Source organism: Sorex araneus, chromosome X (genome assembly GCF_027595985.1).
Source record: "Sorex araneus isolate mSorAra2 chromosome X, mSorAra2.pri, whole genome shotgun sequence".
NCBI classification, from domain to species: domain Eukaryota; kingdom Metazoa; phylum Chordata; class Mammalia; order Eulipotyphla; family Soricidae; genus Sorex; species Sorex araneus.
The window spans coordinates 134,459,195-134,484,151 of NC_073313.1; the positions used below are offsets into that span (position 1 = coordinate 134,459,195).

General features: G+C 34.7%; 1 protein-coding gene across 2 annotated transcripts in view; it reads left to right on the plus strand.

Annotated features, from left to right (window-relative positions):
- Positions 1–24,957, plus strand: part of BRWD3 (bromodomain and WD repeat domain containing 3) — a 171,049-nt gene that overhangs the window by 1,259 nt on the left and 144,833 nt on the right. For both annotated transcript variants that reach the window (XM_055120434.1, XM_055120435.1), the window contains exons 4-6: positions 4–63; positions 15,174–15,324; positions 17,355–17,453. In XM_055120434.1, coding sequence (XP_054976409.1) covers positions 4–63; positions 15,174–15,324; positions 17,355–17,453 — 310 coding nt within the window. The remainder of the gene's footprint in view (positions 1–3; positions 64–15,173; positions 15,325–17,354; positions 17,454–24,957) is intronic.

The following is a 24,957-nucleotide window of genomic DNA, read 5'->3' on the forward strand; positions in this document are numbered from 1 at the left end:
CAGCTGATTCCACGCCGCTTAGACTGGGAGGGGAAGGAGCATCGGAGAAGCTTCGAGGATCTGGTGAGTAAAGTTTGCGTTTCAACTTAGGCGAACTCCGCCACTTTGTCCCCACCTAGTTTCCCCAGCCCTCCCCAGACCCCGGGAGCCCGCCGGGCGCCGAGGCTCGGGGTCCAGCCGAAGGACCGATCGCCCCTTCCCCCTCCCCCCGGCGAGTGCGGGTAAGGGTCCCTCGCTGTCCCTGTGGCCTCGCTTGTGTTCACGCGAAAACTTGGAAGTCTGCGAGTTGGTGATCTGAGGGGCCGTATTGTGGATTTTGAACAAGTTACACATATCTGGAAAGGCCCATTGTAGGGGGGAAAGGGAGAGCAACCAGGGGGTTATCTTGGGGCACGTACCAAGGGCTGACGCTGGCCAATGAGAGCGCCGCTAACAGCTCGGAGTTCCGGATTAGTGGAAGAAAACTGGCTTCTGGTTGGTTCAGGCTTGAAATACGGGAACCGAGGCCTGCTTGAGACTTTTTTTTCTTTTTTCTTTTTCTTTCTTTCTTTCTTTTTTTTTTTTTTGCTGGAGGGGGTGGGAGATGCAGCGGGTGGAGGACAGCATAGTTGACTATCCTGGTTCTGGGGGGAAAAACGACACAATTAAAAATAATAAGGGGGGCGTTGAGGGAATCCCCAAACTTACCGTCTTTGAATAATTGATTGCAAAAAGAAAGCGTAACCGTGTTTAAGATTTTAGAACATAGTACATCAAATCATTACATTACATTCGTGCCGATATGTTCTCTAAACAGCATCTGTGGATTACAACATTTTTGAGAATGGATGAAACACAATATGGGGTTTGGAGAAAGATAATAATGGTTATATTTAAAAAGAATGTACAATAGTAAAGGACCCAAGACTGTGGATTGACTGTTATTTCTCCTAAAACATGTGCTGTAAATGCAGGTTATGTTTGGCAGTCACCTAAAAATGTTATCCTTTTTACTGGGGGAAGGAAATTCCCTCCTTTTAACCACTGACTCAGTGAAATGAAAGAAAATGAATGGGTAAAGCACTGATTTTAGCAGATAAGTAAAATATAAATTATCTTCAGATAAAATACCAGTGGAGAAACATGGATAAAGCTAAGGTTGGAAGGGATAAGATAGACATTAGAGATACTTGATTTAAACTTTGTATTTAAATTGCATTGATCATATTTCTCTTTATATTTAATTGAAACAGTAAGATCATGTTATTTGTTCAAGTCTAATGATTATTCCTTTCCTATTATTTTTGCAAATAACAGAAAATAATATAACAGTTGTGAAGAGTATAAACTTTACTGTTTATACACTACTTTTGATAAAAATTTCTCAGATTGGTAAAAATTTCTCTAGAGAACTTATTGTATTATCAGTTTAATTTGTATTTAGAACTTTCATTCAACTTATTCCTGTCCAAAAAAGTTTAAAATCATGAATAATTGCTTTTATATGCTTTAACGCTTTATTATAAATGTGGGTTTGAGATAGCTTAATGATGGTGTATTGAAAATATCAGAAATGTTTCTATTAACATTTATATCTAAATACTTTCAATCTGTGATAAAGGAAAATACTTTAAAAATAAACCTGATATGATATAAAATGAACATCAAAATAATTAAAGACATATTATGTATTTATATTATATCCTTCCTTCACTACAAAGAAAAGTAAAATAAAGTCCAGTTGACTAGACTTCCATTGTAAAAGCACTTTTTTCTGTAGTTTTAATCAGTGTTTATTTTATGCTTTGTATTTCTTTACCATTTTTACATGTATATTTGACTAGTCATTGTTACCTTAATGCTAAGAAAAGGCTCGGTCCTATTGGCATTTGGTTTGAATTCAGACAGTTTGAGTTACTTCCAGTTTTTCGTTGTCTTTTTCATAGTTAAACAATCATTGCTCTACCTTCTCGAATTCCCCTCATCCCTTTTTGTGTAGTTTTCCTGGATTAATTGCTAAAGTGGAGTTATCTTTAGGGTCTCTCTCATCAACTTTATAATTATTGTTATATTTGTAAGAATATTCTCCAGAAGATTGTACTAGTTTGCAATGTTATTTAAAAGAACTAGGGTGAGTGTTTTATCATACTTTTTAATCTTTGGGTGGTATTAATATGTGAAAATATGTACTTATTAAAATAATTTGACTTATTTAGCTTTTTCCACTAACTATTGAAGCTTAATCAGTGATTTTCAACTTGTTGTTACTCTATTTGTATATGATTAGAGAGAATTTTTACCATTTTCTTGTTATCTTATGATGTTTATTTCTTTAAACACTTTTATTTACATAAAATTTCTTGTGTGAATGTAATTTTAGATTAGATAGTATATATTTCTTCATAATATTGTATTGTGACTTAAGCTTTCATTTTTCTGTATTATAATTGTTTTTCTAGTTATTGAATTTTGATAGTATGATTCTTTTTAAAATCAAATACCTGTTTTTAACCTACATATTTCTTTGTAAGGTAAGACACGGTAGGGATGAGTCAGAATCTAAACAGAAGAAAAGAATCATAATGGCTAAGAACAGAGTCTGAAGTATTGTATTTATTGCTAGATATCCTTTAGATATCTATCCTAGATTAAAATTATTTCACATCTGACTCACATTTTGAGTGCCTTCATATAGGAGAGTTGGACTCTTCTCTTCTCTTCTTTTCATCTTTTCTTTTCTTATCTTTTTTGTTTTTTGGGCCACACTGAGTGGTGTTCAGTGCCTACTCTTGGCTCTGGGCTCAGTGATCACTCCTGGCAGTGCTCAGGGGACCTTATGGGGTGCTGGAGATCAAACACAGGTTGGCTGAATGCAAGGCAAACACTCAATGCTCTGACTTAGATATGGATTTTTTCTTGTCTAGAAATTTTAAAAGTACTACTAGAACAATGAATTTATAGTTTTCATGTAGGTATGTTGTTGGCTTAAAATTTAGAACAGTATTAATAAGTAGCATAGTATAGCATTAATAAGTTGGTTCATCAGATCATGTTGTATAGCAGCACTTCAAACCTAAGGTATACTTGGGTATGAATAGGAAAGAGTTCCCAAATGTTTAATACATAATGAAAAGGTGAAGGCCTATTTACAAGAATATCGAAACACTGAATTGGGGTTGCATAGCCATATAAACTGCATGTTTAAAATAAAACCTTGCCTTTCTGTCCATATGTGTACATTTGCCTGAGTTTTTTGTACTACTTGATTATTGTTAATAAGAACGATATGTTTGATTTCTTCAAGACTACATTACTACATTATTACTGTTACTATGACATTTTCTAGAAATTCTTCATTTTTTCTTTATTAAATTTGATTAGTGTTTTACTTATGATTTGAAATAGCCTAGGAGGTTTTTGTTGCTTTCAAAGCAGTCAGAATTTGACATCCAGATCTGAAGAACTTTTAAGGTATAGGTCAGTACAAAAAAATATTTCTCAGCTTGTAAAGTTTTTGAATTTGACTTTCAAAATAAAATATAAATGAGTTTTAAAAATTTTACTTAATGATGGGAGAATTATGAATTCATGGTGATTGCTTTTGAAGTTTGATCTGTGTATTTATTTTCCAGTGCATTGATACGGATTGCATAATTGAATTATATTTACTTATAATTCATCTTTAGAGAAATAATTTAAATCAATACCGATGTCCTGTTATTCGTGGTAATACTGTTGGCTATTTCATTACTTTCTTCTTGGGACCTTATGAGAGATGACAGGAATGAGGAAGTGCATGTATTTCAGTGAAGTTTTTGTTAATATATAATTTTCATATTGAAATAGTGACTTGGAAACCTTTTTAAAGGTATGTTTAACAGTTTTTGAATCTTTTGTTTGTTTGGGGCCACTCCCGGTGATGCTCAGGAATTACTGCTGGTGGTGCTCAGGTAACCATATGGGATGCCTGAGATCAAACTGGGCTGGCCGCATGCAAGGCAAATGCCCTACCCAATCTACTATCTCTCTGGTCCCTGATTTTTTAATTACTTTAAGAGGGATCCTTTTATAAGACTGAACCAAGGATCCAGAGAAATAAGCAGGTAAGGTACATGCTTTGTATGTGGCTGACATGATTTTGATACTTGGCACTGCGTACTGTCCCCTGAGCACTGTCCAGGAGTGATTCCTGAATAGAGAGACAGCCAGGATTAGGCCCTGAGCATAACTGGTTATGGCCCAAAAGCTAAAGCCAAAAACAAAAACAATAGACTGAATCAAAGGCATTATGTTTTTACTTGGTATACAATTAGATATTTATTCATCATTTTTTAACCATAAAATTGAAAGCACCAATTAGTGTTTATATACGTGTGTGTATATATATATAGATACATATATATACACACATATATATATATTGCTATTTGGGTCACACCCAGTGATCTTCAGGGGTTACTCCATTACTCCTGGCTGTGCTTGAAGGACCATATGGGATGCTGGGGATTGAACCCAGCTCAGCTGTGTGCAAGGCGAATGTCCTACCCACTGTACTATCCTTTCAGCCCTAGTGCTTATATAGTGCGTGACCTATATTGTATTACTTTCATTTTATATTCAAAATTCTTGAAGCAGGTTTATACTATGATGATTAGGTAATATAATGATGTATGTTACTTGCATCTGCATATAATATTGAATTTTAAGGGGCCTCCAAACAATGCTCCAAACAAGCTATTGAATTTTGGGCTTTGTACGTATAAGAGTGCACCTCTAATTCCTGAACTGTTTCTCCTGCCTCCCATTTAATTTTTAAAGTATTTTCTCATAGATTTGTGTATTAGAACAGTAGAACAATGTTTGGGTATTATAGTCATAGTTACTATATTTGTCACTCTGGAACCAGTTTAAATATGTACATTTTATTGACTGCTTTGCGTACAGACAGCCATACGTAGAACAGAATGTATCAGGGAAGCCAAAAAGCATGTGCTGCCCAACCCCAGTGCTGAAGTATTATGGAAGAGAAGAGTAAATGTCTGCAAAGTAGTATTACTTAATACAGACTTGCTTAAGCCTAAGGTACACTCTTTATTTATGTAATCTGTTAACTTTGCTTGTCTGGGTTGGTCCTTGACTTTTATTTATTTTCACATTTAGGTGCTAGGAACATAATTTCAGTGATTAAACTTTCGGAGATTTATTATTACTGTTAGGAAAACTTGTGTCTCTATACAAATGAGATAAGATTAAGAAAGTTAAGAGACCTGCTGTTAGAGAGTCAGAATGTGGATTGGGAGCTAGAAAAATAGCTCAATGAGTTGAGTGCATGCAGTTTATGTAGGCAGCCTGGGTTCAGTTCCTGGTACCACATAGGAAACAACACCTGAGCACAGCTGGGGGTACTAAGAATTTACTTCACAAAGAGTTTGGATAAGGTAAATATCCTTAAGAAATTTGAGTATTCTTATTCATTCACAAATTAATTATTTAGCTTGTGTTTTGTTTTACATTGCTGATATTTATTACTGTTTGGCAATAATTGACTAATGAACAAATATTTTTGGCAGACAACAAATTAATGGTTATAAGGCAAGGTAGTATTTGTGTCATATGTTATAGATACCCATGTTTGACATTTCTTACATAGAACTCTGTGGATAGTTGCATAGACTTTGAGATATAGTCTGGATTCTAGTGTTTACTAATCAAGGACAAGTTTAAGTTTGAAGAGTTCTTGTTTTCTCATTTATAAAACAACAACCTTGGCTTTCATGGGGAGGTTGTATTTTAAGCAAGTATGTTAAGTATGAAAGAATGCAGTTTCTCACTTGAAAAGGTACTAATGAATTGGTTACTATATTTTAAAAATAGGAAAAGAGTTGAATGAATAATTTGGAAATATGGAGAAATATGATCCCATAATTTATATTTTAGCTAATTGTCACTTCCTAATTTTCTTAATATTTTATGGCAAAGATACCATAAAAAGAATTTACACAATGGAATACTTGTCAAAAGGATTGAAATCTTACATTTTGTGTTATGAATGACGTTCACAGGATGTACTAGACTAAAGCAAAATAACTTAAATGAAAAAAGACAAACACCACATAATTGTTTGAATATTTGGTAGATAAAGAAGTAAAATAAATGAATAACCAAATCAAAATAAAAATAAACCAAAACTAAGAACAAAACACAGAGGGGTTGTCTGAAGGAAATGTGGGAAGATAGGTGGATAAATCAGGTAAAAGGGCATTTGTGTGGTGAAGAATGAGTTTAAACTAGGTGGCAAACAGTTTAAACAGTTTAATACATACAGATCGTAACTTAACTACACTCATTTGTGGAGTGTAGGGTAGCATCACATGAGGCTGACACCCAAGGACAGTAGATACAAGGGCCAGGGGGATTGCCCCATAGCTGGCAGACTGCTTCATGAGCGGAGGGGAGAAGGCAGATGGAATAGAGAAGGGATCACTAAGGAAATGATGGCTGGAGGAACCAGTTGGGATGGGAGATGTAGATAATGGACCAAACATGATGGCCTCTCAGTGTCTGTGTTGCAAGCTATGATGCCCAAAAGTAGAGAAGAGAGTATGGGGAATATTGTCTGCCTTAGAGGCAGGGGGAGGGTGGAAAAGGGGGGGTATATCCAGGATATTGATGGTGGGGAATGTGCACTAGTGGAGGGATGGGTGTTTGATCATTGTGTGATTGTAACCCAAACATGAAAGCTTGTAACTATCTCATGGTGATTCAATAAAATTTAAAAAAATTTAAAAAATTACCTATAACCCATATAATGTCATAAAAATGATATTTCTTCAATACATTTTAAAATATTTAAAAAAATTCATTATTGAGTCCAGGAAGAGTGATTTGGAGTGCAGCTTTGTCCACACAAATGAGAAAAGATAGTGTTATATGTATTTTTGTTTTTTAATTATTGCAATATATATAGATATATATAATTTTTATTGAATCACTGAGATACACTTTCAAAGCTTTCATGATTAGTTTTCAGTTGTACAGTGTTCCAACTCTCATCCATCTGCCAGTGTACATTTCCCACCACCACCACACCATCTCTCCTGCCACACACCCCCAATCCTGCCTCTATGGCAGGCACTTTTCTTCTTTGTCTCTCTCTTTCTCTCTACTTTTGGGTCGTATGGTTTGCAATACAGATACTGAGAGACCATCATGATAGTCTTTACCCACTTTCAGCACACATCTATCATCCAGAACTATCCCTTCTAACCACCATTGTCATAATGGTCAATTCCCTATGCCAACTGCCCTCTCCCTCAGCCCTTGAGGTAGGCTTCTAAATGTGGCGAATCCTTCTGTTTCTCGTTTCTACTGTCCTTGGGTATTAGTATCATACTGTTTTTTTCATATCCCACAAATGAATGCAGACATTCTATGTCTGTCCCTCTCTTTCTGACTTCCTTCACTCAGCATGATACTCCCCACGTTCAACCATTTATAAGCGAATTTCATGACTTCATTTTTTCTAACAGCTGTACAGTATTCCATTGTGCAGATGTAGCACATTTTCTTTAACCAGTCATCTGTTCCTGGGCACTTGGGATGTTTCCAGAGTTTGGCTGTTATGAACAGTACTGCAACAAACATACAGCAAATGTCATTTCTGGTTTGTGTTTTTGCACTCTGAGGGTTTATTGCCAGAAGTGGTATTGCTGGGTCAAATGGAAGCAAAATTTCTAGTTTTTAGAGGAATGTGCATGCTGTTTTCCAAAAGGCTGGACCAGTTGACATTCCCACCAACAGTGAATGAGAGTCCCTTTCTGCCCACATCTGTGCCAGCACTAGTTGGTCTTACACTTTTTGCTGTGTGCCAGTCTCTGTGTAAGGTGATATCTCATTGTTGTTTTTATTTGTATCTCCTTAGTGATTAGCAATGCAGATATGTATTTTCCTGAAGTAAAATAATTCAATATTGTATGATATGTAGTATTCACTCTTTTTTAAAAATAATTGGGAAGTAGGGGCTAGAGAGACATAATGAATTAAGGTTCTTGCCTTGCATGTGGATTTGACTCCAGTTTGATTCCTGGTACTATATTGGTCCTGAACATTGCCGGGAGTCATTCCTTAGCACAGAGCCAGAAGTAAGACCTGATAACTTACTTTAACATATGGGCTAAAAACTCAAAAAATGGTGGAAACGATACTTTGAGTCTTTCTGATGTCTTATAGGTTCCTCTTCTCTTTTCCTTGCTCTCACATCTTATCATGGGCATATTTTCTATGTATTATTAATAATTAATCTTGTACATATTGAAGCACCTTGATTTTATTTTCCCCTGCACTCTAGTACCTATCATTATGTTTGGTAATTAGCTGACCCTTAATTATTATTTGTAGAACTTTCTTGATTGAAGGAGTTTATGATATATATTTCTACTTTTTTATTTTTGTTTATTTTGCTTTTGGGCCTCACTGATGAAGGTCAGGGGTTACTGCTGGCTCTGGCAGTTCTTGGGACCGTATGGGATGACAGGGATCGAACACATGCAAGGCAAACACCCTACTCATTGTACTGTTGCTCTGGCCTCTATTTTCACTTCTTTAACCTGCAAGTCACACTGTGTTCTTTTGTTATAAATTTCTTCAGTAACTTCTGGATGTTGGTGGGTCCTTTGTCTTTATCTTGATAGAATCGGCCCTTAAGTTGAGCAGTTTTTTAAAAAGGCAGTTTAATAGTGTGTACTGAGCCTAGGTGGGTTGTTTTTGCTATTACACGAGTGAATCTTGAAATTAATTAAAAAAATGCTATGAACAGTGATTAAGATTTTCAAAGGAAAGTGATGGAAAGGCTTAGTAATTTGTAATCACTCTGCTAATTAGTGCTATGATTACAAAATAAATAAAAATTTAAAAATCTTACCTGCTTTTTTTTCCTGTTTCTGCTCAGCTTCCACACATCCTCTCTCCCTTTAAATTCAGGAAGCATCAAAGTCAGAATTTCTATTATAAAGTATCAAGAAGAAAATAAACTGTTAATAATATTTTGTTTTCTTCCAGTCTTGATTTTATGTATGTTTTTTCACTATTAGTTGATACTCCAAGTAGAGTATTTTGAAGGGAGGGAGGTCAGGATCAGGACTTTGGCCGCACTCTGCAGTACTCCTGGATTTATTTCTGACTCTGTGCTCATGAGTGGTGGTGCTTGAGGATAGTATGTGATGCTGGGAATTCAAGCCTGGGGTTGCTACATGCAAGACAAACATGTTAACTCTTATATTGTCTCTCCTAATGTGCTTAGAGCTCTTGATTGCTTTGTCTTTTAACATTGTGGAGGAACCTCTTGAACCTAGGGCAGATATTATGCTGTAGTGACTGCTTAAAGTGGGTTTCTTTCTTTTTGTCTAAAATCCTTCCTTGTGTCCTTTTAGTGAACTGTTAGTGTTCAAGTGTGAAATTGGGCGTGAATCCTCACCCCTAAGTCAAATTAGGTATTGTACTTCTTCCTTTGCTCTTTGTTCTAACTTCTGGGCACTTGTATCTTTGATTTGTTTCTAAAACTAGTTTGTCTCTCCCACTGAGACCATGGATTTCCTTAGGGCATCAATTTAATCTATCCTTTGTATTCCCTATTTTTTAAAAGTGTGAATACATGGGTGAATGATTTTGTTTTTGTTTGAAAGAGACAAAGAAGGTGGTTATCATTATATGCTGATTTACTGAGGTGGAAGACCAAGTAAATTTGCCAGATATCACATAAATAAAATTTCACGACTCTGGAAAAATTCAAGTCCTTTTTAATGTATCATACTGCCAGAAAGAGTGATAACTAGTAAATTTGAAGCCTCGGTATTCTAGGTTCTCAGTGACCTCAGTGTACCATGTTTACCTATACTACACATATTGATCTGTTTAAAGCCTTGCTGAGTTTTCAAAATGTATTTTGTTTTCTGCTCCTAAATATGAAAAAACGTAACTTTTCATTTGTGCATATTCTACTCCCACTCCCCTCTACCAAATTAAAAAGCACAGACAACATGTTGCCTTTTGCTTTCAGAATATGGCTCCAGTTTGATTATTAATTTTATTTATATAGTTATGGTCTTAGAAAATGAAAAAAAACATAAATAATTCTTTTAATATATGTATATTTTCATTACTTGCTTCATCCTATTCTGGCTTTTCTTTTTTTTTCCTCGCCAGACATATCAGGTCTTTCTCACCAGGTATCACAGATGAAGGGACTGTCCTGTTATCCTCAGCACATCTAAACATGAGCTTAAATTCCTGGCCTTATATTTGTCAGGTCTTCTGCCTTAAACCATTGAACCATCTTTGGGCCCCCCTGGTCCTGTGATCCTGTTACTTCTCAAAGCCAAAGTAAAAATGATGTCATTGTCATTTAAAAATTAACACTTTAAACATAGCTCTTTGTGCTGTCCTGGCCCACTTTTTGTATTTTCTTTATTCAGTGGCATGGATAGGTACTTACTGGTCAAGTGTATGTCACACATATTTGAGGTCCTGGACTCTATCTTGGTACTTGAAAAACCAAAATAGATGTCTACAATTTATATTTAGTGAAAAGCTGTACTATTTTTGTATGTTTGGCAGGGGGGACATACTTGGCATTGCTTAGGCCTCTGACTCTATGCTTAGGGGTTACTGGTGGCAGTGCTCAGGTCTGTATGTGGTGTTGGGATTGAACCCTTGTTGGCCACATGCAAGGCCTTACATCCTGTACTTACTTTCTGTTCCGTTTCTCATTGAGCTATTTGGTATTCTCAGTTGTCATATGGTACTGAATTATACCATAATTACATTTAATAATTTGATAATATACATGTAGTAGTTAAGTTGAGTATTTCTTAGATTTGTTCTTAATGTTAGCCAATCTTCCTTTTGAGGCTTATAGCGTGTTTGGGACGAGAAAGATAGGGCAGTGGGTAAGGAACATTCCTTCATGTAACCAACCTGGATTCAGTTTCTGGAACCATATGGTACCACAATCACTGCCAGGAATAATCCCTGAGCACAAAGCCAGCAGTAAGCCCTAAGCACAGCTAGGTGTGTCCCCCCAAACGAAAAAGAGAGGAATAATATGTGTCTCATTTGATTTTTTTCTTCAGTTTACTCAAGATTATAGTTTAATTTTTTATGAGGGGAATTTTTTTGGCTACACCTTGTGTTTAGGGCTTATTCATGGCTTTGTGCTAAGGGATCGCTTATGATGGTCCTTGGGGGACCATATATATATAATATATGTACATATATTATATAGAGAATATAATATATGTACATATATTATATATAGAGAGAGCATATATCTGTGCTGCAGATCAAATTAGGGTAGACTGTGTGCAAGGTATTATTACCCCTGTACTATTTCTTAGGCCCTGTGATTTTGAATTTTTCCTAATTTTTCAACTCCCTCGACAGTAGGGAGTTGAAAGAATGGTAGGCAGCCACTACTCACATTCTTGTCCATTTACTGTGACAATTGAACTTCACATCTTTGGATCTATTTTTCCTTTTATAAATGAGCATTTAGATTAAGTATAAGAATCATGGCAATTCAGTGATTCTGCAATTTAACGCCTTGAAGCTGTTTTATAGAATAAATAAGTTTATTTAAATTTTGTTTTCTTAAATTTTGTTTTCATTGAAGGCTTTTCTTTTGCCAATTTCAGAGTGCTTGTATTACTATTGGCCATTGTGTTCCAAAGAGAGAATTGTGGCTAAGTTATCGAAATTAGAATATTTGAATTTTAATTGTAAAAAAATGACTTATGTTAGTGGGCATAGAACATTTTATTTTATACTGTATTATATCCATATATAATTCTAATAAGGACTTTTTAAAAACAAAAAAGTGACTGATGAGGAGAGATAATTTTTTCATACCTAAGCAGATGACATTTTACATGAAAAAAATGCTCCTTATCATTTATCAGGGAAATGCAAGTCATAACATCAATGAGGTAGCAGCTCAATTTAGTGAGATAGAGGCATATCAAAAAGAACCGAATCAATCAGTACTGTTGTGGATGTGTGGGAGAAGGAAGCCTCATCCACTGTTGGTGGGAGTGTTCACTTGTCCCATCTCTTTGAAAATGATATGAACTCTTTTTTAAAAAAAAAAAATTGAGCTTCCATTGACTCTACTTTCTGGCATCTATCCCAAGGGGCCAAACACAATTTCAAAAAGACATTTGCACTCCAATGTACAGTACAGCACTATAACAAACAAAATCTGGAAATACCCAGTTTTTAATAAGGGGATAGAAAAACTGGTTTGCATTTACAATAGAATTCTACTCAGCTATAAAAGGTAAAGTCATGCAATTTGCCACAGATAGAACTTGAAAGTATTGTGCTGAATGATGATAGAGGAGAGGAAACGGTACAGAATGAAATCTCTCATATGTGAAACATAAAAAGAATATAAGGGATGAATAAGATTTAAGAATATAAAGGAATAACAATAGCCTAAGGCAATAAACTGATAACTGACTTAGAGAACTCTATAATTATAAAAATTCTACTTATATCAAAGATAAGAAATTGAATCAAATGCTAACTGCCACTTACTTACAAGTCCTGATATTTGATAGATATAGAAGAAATTATGATTGTAAGAACTATGTCAATATAGTTTGGAAGCCTGTTAATGTTTGAAAGTAAAGTTATGTTCCTAAAATCTAGTATGTATCTTTATTACAATTTTGTTGATAGACTCTTTGTTTCTCTGTACTAGTTGTAATAAAAATATTAATTTTAGAGGAATGGACTTTTTGAATGGGGACTGCTTAAGAATTTAGATTTTTTTTGTTGTGTCAAAAATTAAAGTTGTGAACTTCACTTTCTAGTCCATACTATAAATTTCCAGAAAAAAGAATTTGTGACTAAATGAGCCTTTTTTAGATACTCAGTTGTTGTTTTTGTGTTTTTAGTCACCCGGGTTCGATTCTTCCATCCTTCTTGGGAGCCCAGCAAGCTACCGAGAGTATCCCGCCCACATGGCAGAACCTGTCAAGCTACCTGTGGCGTATTTGATATGCCAAAAACAGTAACAACAAGTCTCACAATGGAGACGTTACTGGTGCCCACTTGAGCAAATCGATGAACAATGGGATGACAGTGCTTCAGTACAGTGCTACTGAATAACTGATAACATTTTCCCATACCAAGCTGAAAATCAAACATTGTTTCAGATATCATTTAAAGTTATAATTGTGGCAGATTTTTAATAGGGTCATCTGAAAATTGGTATTAAGGAAATTCCATTTTCTAGATTGTATACTGCTAGATATATTGAATTTCTAAGCCAAGGGAGTTAGTTAAATTTGTATCAAATGAGTACTTGAGATGGTTTTGTGATGAATGAAAACTGCTAAAACTTAAATTTCCGCTAAAAACTACAATTCTATGAAAAACCTTCAGAGTTTTCTAGCATTTACTTCATGAAAATTAATGACTTACATCAGAAGCTCAGTTTACCCAAAAGAAAAGATAGGGGGAAAGAGCTTAAACTTGAAGTTACTGTGAAGTATTTGTAGACTTCTTTTTTTTGAGATTCATATTTTTTGGATACTAGCTAAATTTTTGTTTGCATGTAGAACATGTCCTAATGTAGAGGGAATAAATTATACTTATAAACTAGGATTTTAGGATATCGGTATTTACAGATCACAAGAAAACTTTTTAGATTTATTACTAGTTGCTTTGACTTTAATGTTGCCTTTATATTATACTGTATGGTAGTTCTAGCTTTTCACATGGGAAACAAAATTAGAGATGAGACGTAATAAAATTTGCTTCTCCTTTTGCCCTAACCCAGAAGCTAAACCTTGTATATACAATTATAATCATGTTAAGTTGCCATTCTTCATGAGTATTATGGTAGTTATTCCAGCCCAGGTTACTTTGGTAAATTATTTTTTTTGTGTGAGAATTTACAAAAGGTACTTAGCAGAAAGTAATGAAATAACAGTAGAATACTATCTTTCCAGAATCTAGGTACATGCTAGATTGTAGTTCTGATACCTTGTTTTCTAAGAAATAAAAAAGTAACCTGATATAAGAGTTTAAGACATTGTGAATTCATATGGTGTTGCTTTATCTATACTTTGGTTTTTATACATTCGTTCATTCATTGAACAAACGTTTATTGAGTACTGCTTTATTCCAGGCACTTTTCTGGTTGCTAGGAATATAGCATCAAACAAAACATACATAATTCCTTCTCTCGTAGTGTTCATTATGGAAGATTTACAAATTTATTATTTTGCATTTCATTTTTAACCATTGATTTGTGCCTTGTGTGATGGTATATATGTATTATGTTATAAAGTATATACATATACAATTAAAAACAACTTTTTCTTGAATTGTTGCATCCCTATCTAAATATGTTAGCCATCTTTAGGAAATCACTTACATTGTTAAAAATTAAAATGATGCTATAACAAAGTTTTTGGTATTTACCTTAGTTGTTTAGAGTATAATATTTATAAAATAATCATTGATTTTCTTTGGAAATCAGTTATTTTTTTAGGGAAAATAATTGTTTCTTATGAAAGTCAGTCTTATAAACCCTAAAGGAAACTTGATGAAATTTTGGTGCAAGATAATACCATTTGTTTGCATTATTAATTAGCTCACTATGAATAAATCTAGTTTACTCATTATTTTCATACTTTGATTTTAGGCATGATCACTCTTTTTGTTTTTCTAAAATGAGTTTAATAAATATTAACAGTTAAGTATATGGTTTGACTCAAGCCATATAAAAATAAGAGTGCTATTATTTAAATGTTAACATGTAATTTAAATTTACATACTTTTTTTCTTTTTGGATCACACCTGGCATTGCACAGGGGTTACTCCTGGCTCATGCACTCAGGAATTACTCCTGGCGGTGCTCCGAGGACCATATGGGATGCTGGGAATTGAACCCGGATTGGCCGCATGCAGGGCAAAAACGCCCTACCTGTTGTGCTATTGCTCCAGCCCCATATTTACATACTTTTTATATTTGTTTCTTAAATTTGGTCGAAGCATTAAATATTTAAAATGTTATTTTCCTGATTCCATATATTAGAATCAGAGTATGTTCCATGATCAAACAGTTTGGTAATAGATTTGTAATGATGTTTTTAAAACATTTATTTTCCTGTTTTATTTATTCTTTTTAGGTGGCAGCCAATGCACATATTCCTCCAGACTACCTCCTTAAAATTTGTGAGAGAATTGGTCCATTACTAGATAAGGAGATACCTCAGAGTGTTCCTGGGGTGCACACATTATTAGGTGTTGGTCGGCAGTCTCTGTTACGGGATGCTAAAGGTAAGATTTTAATTCTCTTTTGAAGAAGGAGTGGAGAACATCATGTTTTTATGTTAAGTAAATTTTCCCATACTTTTTTAACAATTTTCTTATAATTTTTATTTTTCCCAATTTATTTTTAATTTTTAGTATAAAAATGAATTTTCAGAGACATAAAAACTCTTTTCTGTTTAACAGTGAATACCATAAAATAAACAATACAAAACCTCTTTGTAATCTCTGGGATATTTGAAGACCACTGCTATGATTTGCCCAGTATAAATGCTTAAAATATATTTAATTATAATGTTTTTTATCTTATGAGTCTTTATATCATCCTAATCACACTGTATATTTCATAATAGGTGAATGAGAATTCTGTGTAAAACATTTGGGGGAGAGCTTCCAAGAGAGAAAGTCCTCTGGGACTTCTGGCAATGCTTGCACATGTGTGGGCTTCACAGTTCAGTGCTAGACCTGGTGACATAGTGCTATTTATTGTCTTCAGGCCCACCAGGGCTATACTCACCATGATCACTGGGCAAGCAAAGTTAGGGATAGACCTTGGAATCTGGTGCACATAAGACTCTTTCAACTATCTCGTTTGCTCTATGTAAAAGTTTTTGTAATTTAATATATTTAAATGAAAAAGCCTTACTGCTACCAGTAACTACTCAATAATAATTTCTCCACTTTCCTGTTTTTCAGTCTTTTTGTAGATTTTTCTCAAATTCTTAATATACAATTTGCATGTGTCCAAAATAGAAATTATTTTTAACATGAAATTGTGAATTTAGGTATTAAGGATACTATCCTTGTAATGTAACAAATAAACTTCAGCTATTGCAACCACTATGTATTTCTGTTTTGTTTTATTAAAGTAATGTTTTAAAAATCCTAATTTAAAAAGATACTTATGAATGATACCTGCTTTTAAATATCTCATTTTATAATTTAAGGAAATTCTTCAACTAAGTTACTTTGTAACCTTTTAAAAGTAGTAGAATATTTTTTGTTTCAACGTTGAACCTTTTGAAATATTTCACATTTACTTGAAAATTTTGACATGAGCATTAGACAAAAATCATGACTATTGATAAATCAATTAATTATTTCATACGCGGTATTGTTATCTTTTATGGCACATCTGGCAGGTACTCCTTAACATGAGCATGCACCAAGTATAAATATGTCTGAATTTTACCTGGCATACTTGTGCTGTTGTCATTTCCTTGCTTATAGGGCTTCATATGAATAGATTTGCATAAGCCAATCAAGAAGGACCAATGTAACTTAAAACCTTATTAATCCATGTCATCTTTACATGAGATTCAAATATATGCATAATAAAAGCTTCAGTTCTAGATCAGCACAGAAATAAAATATCTTGATGATATTAAGGTATTGGTGTTTATTAGTCATAATTTAGTTTATGGCATGCTTAAAAAGATATATGCATGTTATGTCTTACTGTTTTTTAAGAATTTTATAGGGCATTATCTTTTTTTGTCTTTTAAATTTATTTTTATTGACTTATTTACATATTGAAAAATTTCAGGATATAGCATAAACATTTCTATATATGTATACACCTCACTGCACCCACCACAAAGAAAAACCCGTTACCTATTCTCTCCACTCTCTTCCCTCTCTCTCTGATAATTACTGTAATTCTCACCATGTCTAATAATTTTATTGTTTTGCCAGTTTGTTTGCTTTAGTTATTTATATTCTGCCAAAGAGTGCATCCATCTAGTAATTGTCTTTGACTTCCTTCCCTTTTCACTTAACATAATCACCTTAGTTTCCATCTATTTTGTCCTAAAGGCACAATTTCTCTCTTATTAAATGACAGAGTAGTAGTTCATTGTGTATAGTGGCACAGCTTTTTTGTCTAATTATGTTGATGGACACATATTAATTCCATGTTTTGACTATTGTGACTATTATGTTAAATGTATTTTAACAAATTAACTTGAAAAATACCTTTAAGTAGACATAGAGTTATAAAATGTTTTATTACTCGACTAACTATTGAATCTTTTGTATAGACTGTAAAAGTACACTATGGAATGGGTCTGCTTTTGCAGCTCTCCATAGAGGCAGACCTCCAGAACTACCTGTAAATTATGTGAAACCTCCAAATGTGGGTGAGTAACATACATGTGGGTTATAAACAAAGTATTGATTTGTTTCTTCCTGAACTCATAGTAAACCCAAAAAATTAGACCATTCAGAACAAAATTTTAAGTCTAAAGTGCTTACAGTTTTGAAGAGTATTATGGTTGGTTCAAATATTTCTTTTTTAAGTGTATTTTTGCTTTTTGGACCACAGCTGGCAGTACTCAGGGCTTACTCCTGGGTTTGTACTCAAGAATCACGCCTGGTAGTTTTCAGAGTATCATATATAGTGTCTAGGATTGAACTGGGACTGACTGTATGCAAGGCAAGCCACTGAACCATGTTTGTACTATCTCTCTAGTCCCAGGTACTTATTTCTTAATTGATCTGTCTCTGAATTTTATTATGGTGCCAGGAAATGAACTCAGGACTTTACACATGCAAATCACGTGATTTGCCACTGTGCCACATCCCTAGCCTTTTGGTCCAAATTTTGATTTTGTTTTGGAGCTAAGCCCAACAGTACTCAGAGAGCAACTCCTGGCTCAGTGCTGTGGTCTCTCAGGAGACCATGAAATGAAACTTGAACTCAAAAATCCTGCATTCAGCATGTACTCCAGCTCTTTAAACTGTCTGCCTGATCTGGGCCAGATTTTTTAAACAGTATTTCGTTTTCTTTTTTCAGTGAAGGAAAATAGTTTTATTTAAAGACATTTACTTAGAGAAATGTGAGGAGAGAGAATGTGAACTTCTCAGAAGGGAAAAAGCCAAAAAGCATTACATTTTGGTTTGTTGGGTCACCCCCAGTGCTCAGGACTTACTCCTGACTTTGTGTTCAGGATTTACTCCTGGAGAAGGTTGGGGAACCGTACAGGGTGCTGGAAGTTGAATGCAATGTGGCCACTGTACTACCACTCCAGCTCCAGCAGTGTTTCTCAAAGTATAATTATGATTTTGTAGAAGGGAACCTTTTTCTCTTTATTTTTTGAATTTAGCAGAAGCATTCCTTTTTAAAATACTGCTACAGATGTCTTATTTTTACCATATGAACGTCTCTGTGTATGTATCTATGTGCTAAGCTTATTAAAGAATGAAATGTATACACATAGCCCCTGGAAGGAAGCAAAAGTTTATTTTGTTTTTATTTTCCCATCAAGCTTATAATGTATAATGCTATATGTATTTCTTTATTAAAAAAATAATTCCTACTTCTAGTTTACTGAAATTCTCACTTCTATTTTAATTACACTTGGAAAATCTGACTATACTATTATGATGAATTAGTAGTAGTTTGGTTCCTGAGATCTAGCTACAAAAATCTATAATACAGTTAACTAATACAAAGTACGTATAAAACCAAGCAGTTAATAATTATTATTTTGCTTTCTTATTTTCTTATTCTTTAAGATATATAAGATATATAAGTTATTTAGGTAAATTTGATATAATTTGCTAATAATGCTCTTCACAGTATAGTGTCTTCCATACCATTGTGTTGGGTCTAATAAGACATGAATCTTCCAACCCTTTTTTTTTCATTTTTAGGGATAATTTCTTAGTCCTCTAGAATTTTTCAGTGTTGTTTTTTCCTTCAAAGCCAATATTTGCTATTATTTTATTAAATTTAATTGAGATAACTATTATTCATGTTTCATAGTTAATATATATTACATATATAATATAATACTGTAGCACTGTAGCGCTGTTTTTCCGTTGTTCATCGATTTGCTTGAGCAGGTACCAGTAACATTTACATTGTGAGAGTTGTTGTTACTGTTTTTGACATATCAAATATGCCACTGGTAGCTTGCCAGGCTCTGCCATGCGGGTGAGATACTCTTGGTAGCTTGCCAGTCTCTCCGAGAGGGGTGGAGGAATCGAACCCGGGTCAGCTTTGTGCAAGGCAAACGCCCTACCGGCTGTGCTGTCGCTCCTTATTTATATATATTCAAGGGGTTGTAAATATAGTACAGCAGATAGGGCACTTGCCTTTTTTATGTCTGACCTGCATTCTGTCCTTGACACCACTGAGCATCTCTAGGAGTGATACTTAAATGTGGAACCATGAGTAAGCCCTGAAAACAAGTGAAGTTTTGCCTACTTAACTTCATTGTCAACATTATTTATAATGCTTTAAGCTTTATTCAGTGGTCATATGGAAAGCACTAAGGAGTAGCCTTTATAATATTAGATTTTCAATCTGTATTATTTTTCTGATTACTTTTTTAGCTAAGCATATTCATTCAAACTTCTGGTTTTGTAGGATAATTTTGTTATTTTGATTTGGAGCACTTTGTTGTTCTTATTCCTTAGGAATTTTGGTGTCCCTTTTATTGTTGCTATTAGATTCTTTCCATTTTCTTGCTTGATTTAGTTTTTTTGGCCACACCTCGACTTGCTAAGGGCTTACTACTGGGATCATTCCTGGCAGAGCTCAGGGGATCATATATGGTATGGGAGTCTGAAACCAGCTCTCATGTGAAACAAGCGCCTTACCTGCTGTTTTGTTTCTCTGGCCCCACTTTCACTTTCTGAAGTCTGCCATGTTATTTGGAATGAAGCTTTTTGAATAGAGATAATTTAGTCGTGATACAGTCTCATGTAATATATACTAATTAAAATAGTTTAGTTTTAATTTTAGTTTAGGTTCATTTGGAACCTGAAAAAAATTCAGAGGAGTTGACTAGAATGAATATAAGATCTCTTTTTAAAATTTGTGTTTTGAGATATTTTTCTAATAGTAGAGTTTAGTTCTCTACACAATGTTTAAAATCAGTTTTATAGTTTCCCAAATTAAATAAAAATAATGAAGGTAAATATGGGAAATGTTATCAGTGAGTTATAGAGATAAAAAGAAATTAAGCAAATTTCTTGAAAATAATTCTTGCTCATAAAAAAGGTAATGAGATAAACATGTTTTACTTACATTTTATTATTGATTTTTTTCAGCTTAGGCAATATGATTATAATAGTATTACAATTTATAATATTGATGTACAAAGTTAGTGTATCCCACCACCACCAGAGTACCAATAATCTTCCACGACTCTCCTTATATCACTTCTGAGGTTTCATTGGAAGTCAGCTATTTTTTAATGATTATAAAATTGGAAAGTAATACACTTAATGTATATAATGCTAAATTAAGGTCCACCAAAATTACTTAACATTAATATAGATTACATAAATGATAGGAATATTTGGGGTCTGGTGTGATAGTGTAATTGGCTGGCTCCTGGCCTTGAATGCGGCCAACCCAGGTTCAATTGTTAGCACCTCATATGGTTCCCCCTGAGCACAGATCTAGGAGTAAACTCTGAGCACTGCTGGTTATGGACCCCCAAATCCCCCATTTGTAGATATATATATAAAACACAATACATATGACTATATAATCTAAGAGATTTTTAGTATTACATTACTTAAAATCATGGTCAGATAAACTGACAGATTATAAAGAAACAGTAGCCTTACGTGACAAAATAAATGAACTTAGTATACAAATACACATTTTATACCAAAACAGGTGAACTTACAGATTTATCTATTGCATATGAATATTTTCAAGGATAGGCTCTATGCAGGGTCGCAAAACAATTATCAATGAACTTAAAATATTCAAAGCACTGTAGCACTGTCATGCCATTGTTCATCAATTTGCTCGAGCGGGCACCAGTAACGTCTTCATTGTGAGACTTCTTGTTGCTGTTTTTGGCATATCGAATACGCCACAGGTAGCTTGCTAGGCTCTGCCATGCAGGTGGAATACTCTCGGTAGCTTGCTAGGCTCTCTGAGAGGGACGGAGGAATCGATCTAGGGTAAGCCGTGTTTAAGGCAAATGCCCTACCCTCTGTGCTATCGCTCCAGTCAGAATAAAATATTTAGTATGATTTTGAAAATATCATACTAAATATTTGATTTTGATTGCAATGCATACAATTAATTATGCACTGTATAATTACAGAAAGGAATTACAGAAAGGAATCTGGACAAACCTCTAATGTGTTGAAACTGAATAATATTCTCTGCTTTTGGGTCAAAGAGAAAATTAAGGAGAAATGAAAAGTACCTAAAGACAAATTAAAATTGAATTATCAGAACCTATGAGATACATTATAAGTGGTAGTAAGGGGGAAGTTAATAGAGATACAGAGCTCTATAAGAAGAGAGAAAAATCCTGAGCCATTTCGGCTTATCTCTAAAACAAAGTCAAATATTAGCAAGAAGGAAATAACAAAAATCAGAACACTTTCTATTTACTATAGAAACCCTGGAAATGTAAAAGATCAGTGAAAATGGGGCCGGAGCGATAGCACAGCGGGTAGGGCGTTTGCCTTGCACGCGGCCGACCCGGGTTCGATCCCCGGCATCCCATATGGTCCCCCAAGCACCGCCAGGAGTAATTACTGAGTGCAAAGCCAGGAGTAATCCCTGAGCATCGCTGGGTGTGACCCCCCCAAAAAAAAAAAAAGATCATTGAAAGTATGCTTTTGTTTTGTTGTCGTTTTTCTTTATTTGTTTTGGACTACATCTACAGTCCTCAGGACTTATTCCTGGCTCTGCTTAGGGATGATGTTTAGGGGACAATATTTGGTGTGGGGGATTTGAACTGTGTTGTCTGTGAACAAGACAAATATCTTACATTATGTACTATCTCTCCCATCTATAAGTTGCTTTAAAAAACAAAAGAAACTTTTAACTAGGCATTAAAGGAGAAAACTTTCAAAGTTAAAAATGAGAAAATATTATGCATACCACATAAATAGAAATAGTAAAAGGAACGAGTATGAATCACCATATGCCAATAAATTTGGCAATCTAGAAGAAATGGATACAATTTTAGATAAACATAGCCCAATTAGACTGTAGCAAGAACAAAGAAAACTAGAATGCATTGATCACAAGTATAGAAATCGAAGCAGAAATTTAAAAAATTGGAAGAAATAATTCAAGAGCCAGATAGATTACCATTGAATTTTACAAACTTTCAAAGAAGACCATGAACTGATAATCCTTAAACTTTTATACAGAAATTGAAGGAAGAAATACTTCTGTATACTTTTTTTCTGAGACCAGTATAACCCTGATACGAAAAACCAGAAGAGAATATCACAAAAAATGACACCAATATCTCTGATGAATATTCATATACAAAATTTTCATTGTTGTTTTGATCTGCATCTCCCTGATGATTAGTGATGAGGAGCATTTTTTAATGTGCCTTTTTGCCATTCAGATTTCTTCCTTGAGAAAGTTTCTGTTCATTTCATCACCCCATTTCCTGCTCCTCATCACTGATCATCATGGAAATGCAGATCAAAACAACAATGTGATACCATCTCATACCACAGACACTGGCCCGCATCCAAAAGAACAAAAGTGACCGGTGTTGGCGCGGATGTGGGGAGAAAGGGACTCTCCTTCACTGCTGGTGGAAATGCTGACTGGTTCAGTCCTTTTGGAAAACAGTATGGACGCTTCTCAAAAAATTAGAAATTGAGCTCCCATTTTACCCAGCAATATCACTTCTGGGAATACATCCGGAGATGCAAAAAAGTATAGTAAAAGTGACATCTGCACCTATATGTTTATTGCAGCACTGTTCACAATAGCCAGAATCTGGGAAAAAAAAAACCCTAGTGCCCAAGAATAGATGACTGGCTAAAGAAACTTTGGTACATCTACACAATGGAATACTATGCAGCTGTTAAAAAAGATGAAGTCATGAAATTTGCATATAGGTGGATCAACATGGAAAGTATGTTAAGTGAAATGAGTCAGAAAGAGAGGGACAGACATAGAAAGATTGCACTCATTTGTGGAATATAAAGTAACAGAATGGGAAACTAACAACTAAGAATAGTAGAGATAAGTATCAAGAGGAGTACTCCACAGCTTGGAAGCTGACCTCACATGCTAGGTAAAGAATCAGCTCTGATAGGGGCTGGAGCGATAGCACAGCGGGTAGGGCGTTTGCCTTGCACGCGGCCGACCCGGGTTCGATCCCCAGCATCCCATATGGTCCCCTGAGCACCGCCAGGAGTAACTCCTGAGTGCAAAGACAGAAGTAACCCCTGTGCATTGCCGGGTGAGACCCAAAAAGCAAAAAAAAAAGAATCAGCTCTGATAGAGAAGGGATCACCAAGCAAAGGGTGCTAGGCGGGCCCACTAGGGATCGGAGATACAGGCTGAAAATAGACTATAGACCGAACAAGATGCCTACTTCATACCTATGTAGTGAACCACAACACCCGAAAAGAGAGAGTGAGCAAATGGTAATGCCCTGCCAAAAAGGAAGGGTGGGGTGAAGGGGACAGGGTGGGTGGGGGTGGTGGGAGGGTTGCTGGGACCATTGATGGTGGAAAATGGGCACTGGTGGAGGGATGGTAACTGGATCATTGTATGACTGAAAAGTAAGCATGAAAACCTGTAAGTCTGTAAGTTTGTCTCACGGTGATTCACTAATAAAGTAAAATTTAAAAAAATTCAAAAAAATGTTTTCACCAGAATACTAGCTAATCAAATTCAACAGTACATTGAAAGGATTATAACTTAGTGGGGCTTTTTCCAGAGATATATTAATAATTCTTCAATGCTAATTAATGGATATATTCTATCAGTGAAAGAAAAGATATGTCATGATATAAGTAGATGTTGAGAAAAGATTTGATAAGATTCCATATCCGTTTCTGATAAAAATTCTTTATAAAATGGGGAGAGATGAAACATCTTGGTATAATGAAGATGATATATTATAAACCCATAGGTATGCACTGTAGCAGTGTACTACTGTTGTCCTGTTGTTCATCGATTTGCTCGAGCATGCACCAATAATGTCACCATTGTGAGACTTGTTAATATTTTTGGCATATCGAATACACCATGGGTAGCTTGCCAGGCTCTGGCGTGCAGGCAGGATCCTCTTGGTAGCTTGCAAGGGACTCCGAGAAGAAGAGAGGAATTGAACCCGGGGTGGCCACATGCAAGGCAAATGCCCTAACCTCTGTGCTGTGCTCCAGTCCATAGGCATATCATAGGTATATCATATAAAATGGTGAGAACCTGAAAGCTTTATCTTTAAGTCACAAAGAAGACAATGTTGTCTACGCTAATTGCTTATGTTTAAATTAATATTAGAGGTCCTAATAAGAGTAATTATAAGTAACAAGAAATCAGAAAATTTCAATATTGGAGAATAAGCAAGAAACTATCATCATTTGTTTTTGGTATAATGTATATTTATATATATATGTACATATGTATATACATTTACGTGCATATATATTAAAAACCAAAGACTCTACCAAAATGGTACTGGAAATAATGAGTAGGGCTGAATGACTGGTTACAAAATCATATATAAAAATTCTGTTGCGTTCCTAGTTGCAGATATTGAACAAGAAGAATTAAGGAACAAAGGTGAAGTTTATAATTGAATGCAGAATAACTAAATATTTACAAAAATATTTAACAAAGGAGGCAAAAGACCTATATAATGAAAACTACACAACACTATTAAAAGACATTGGATA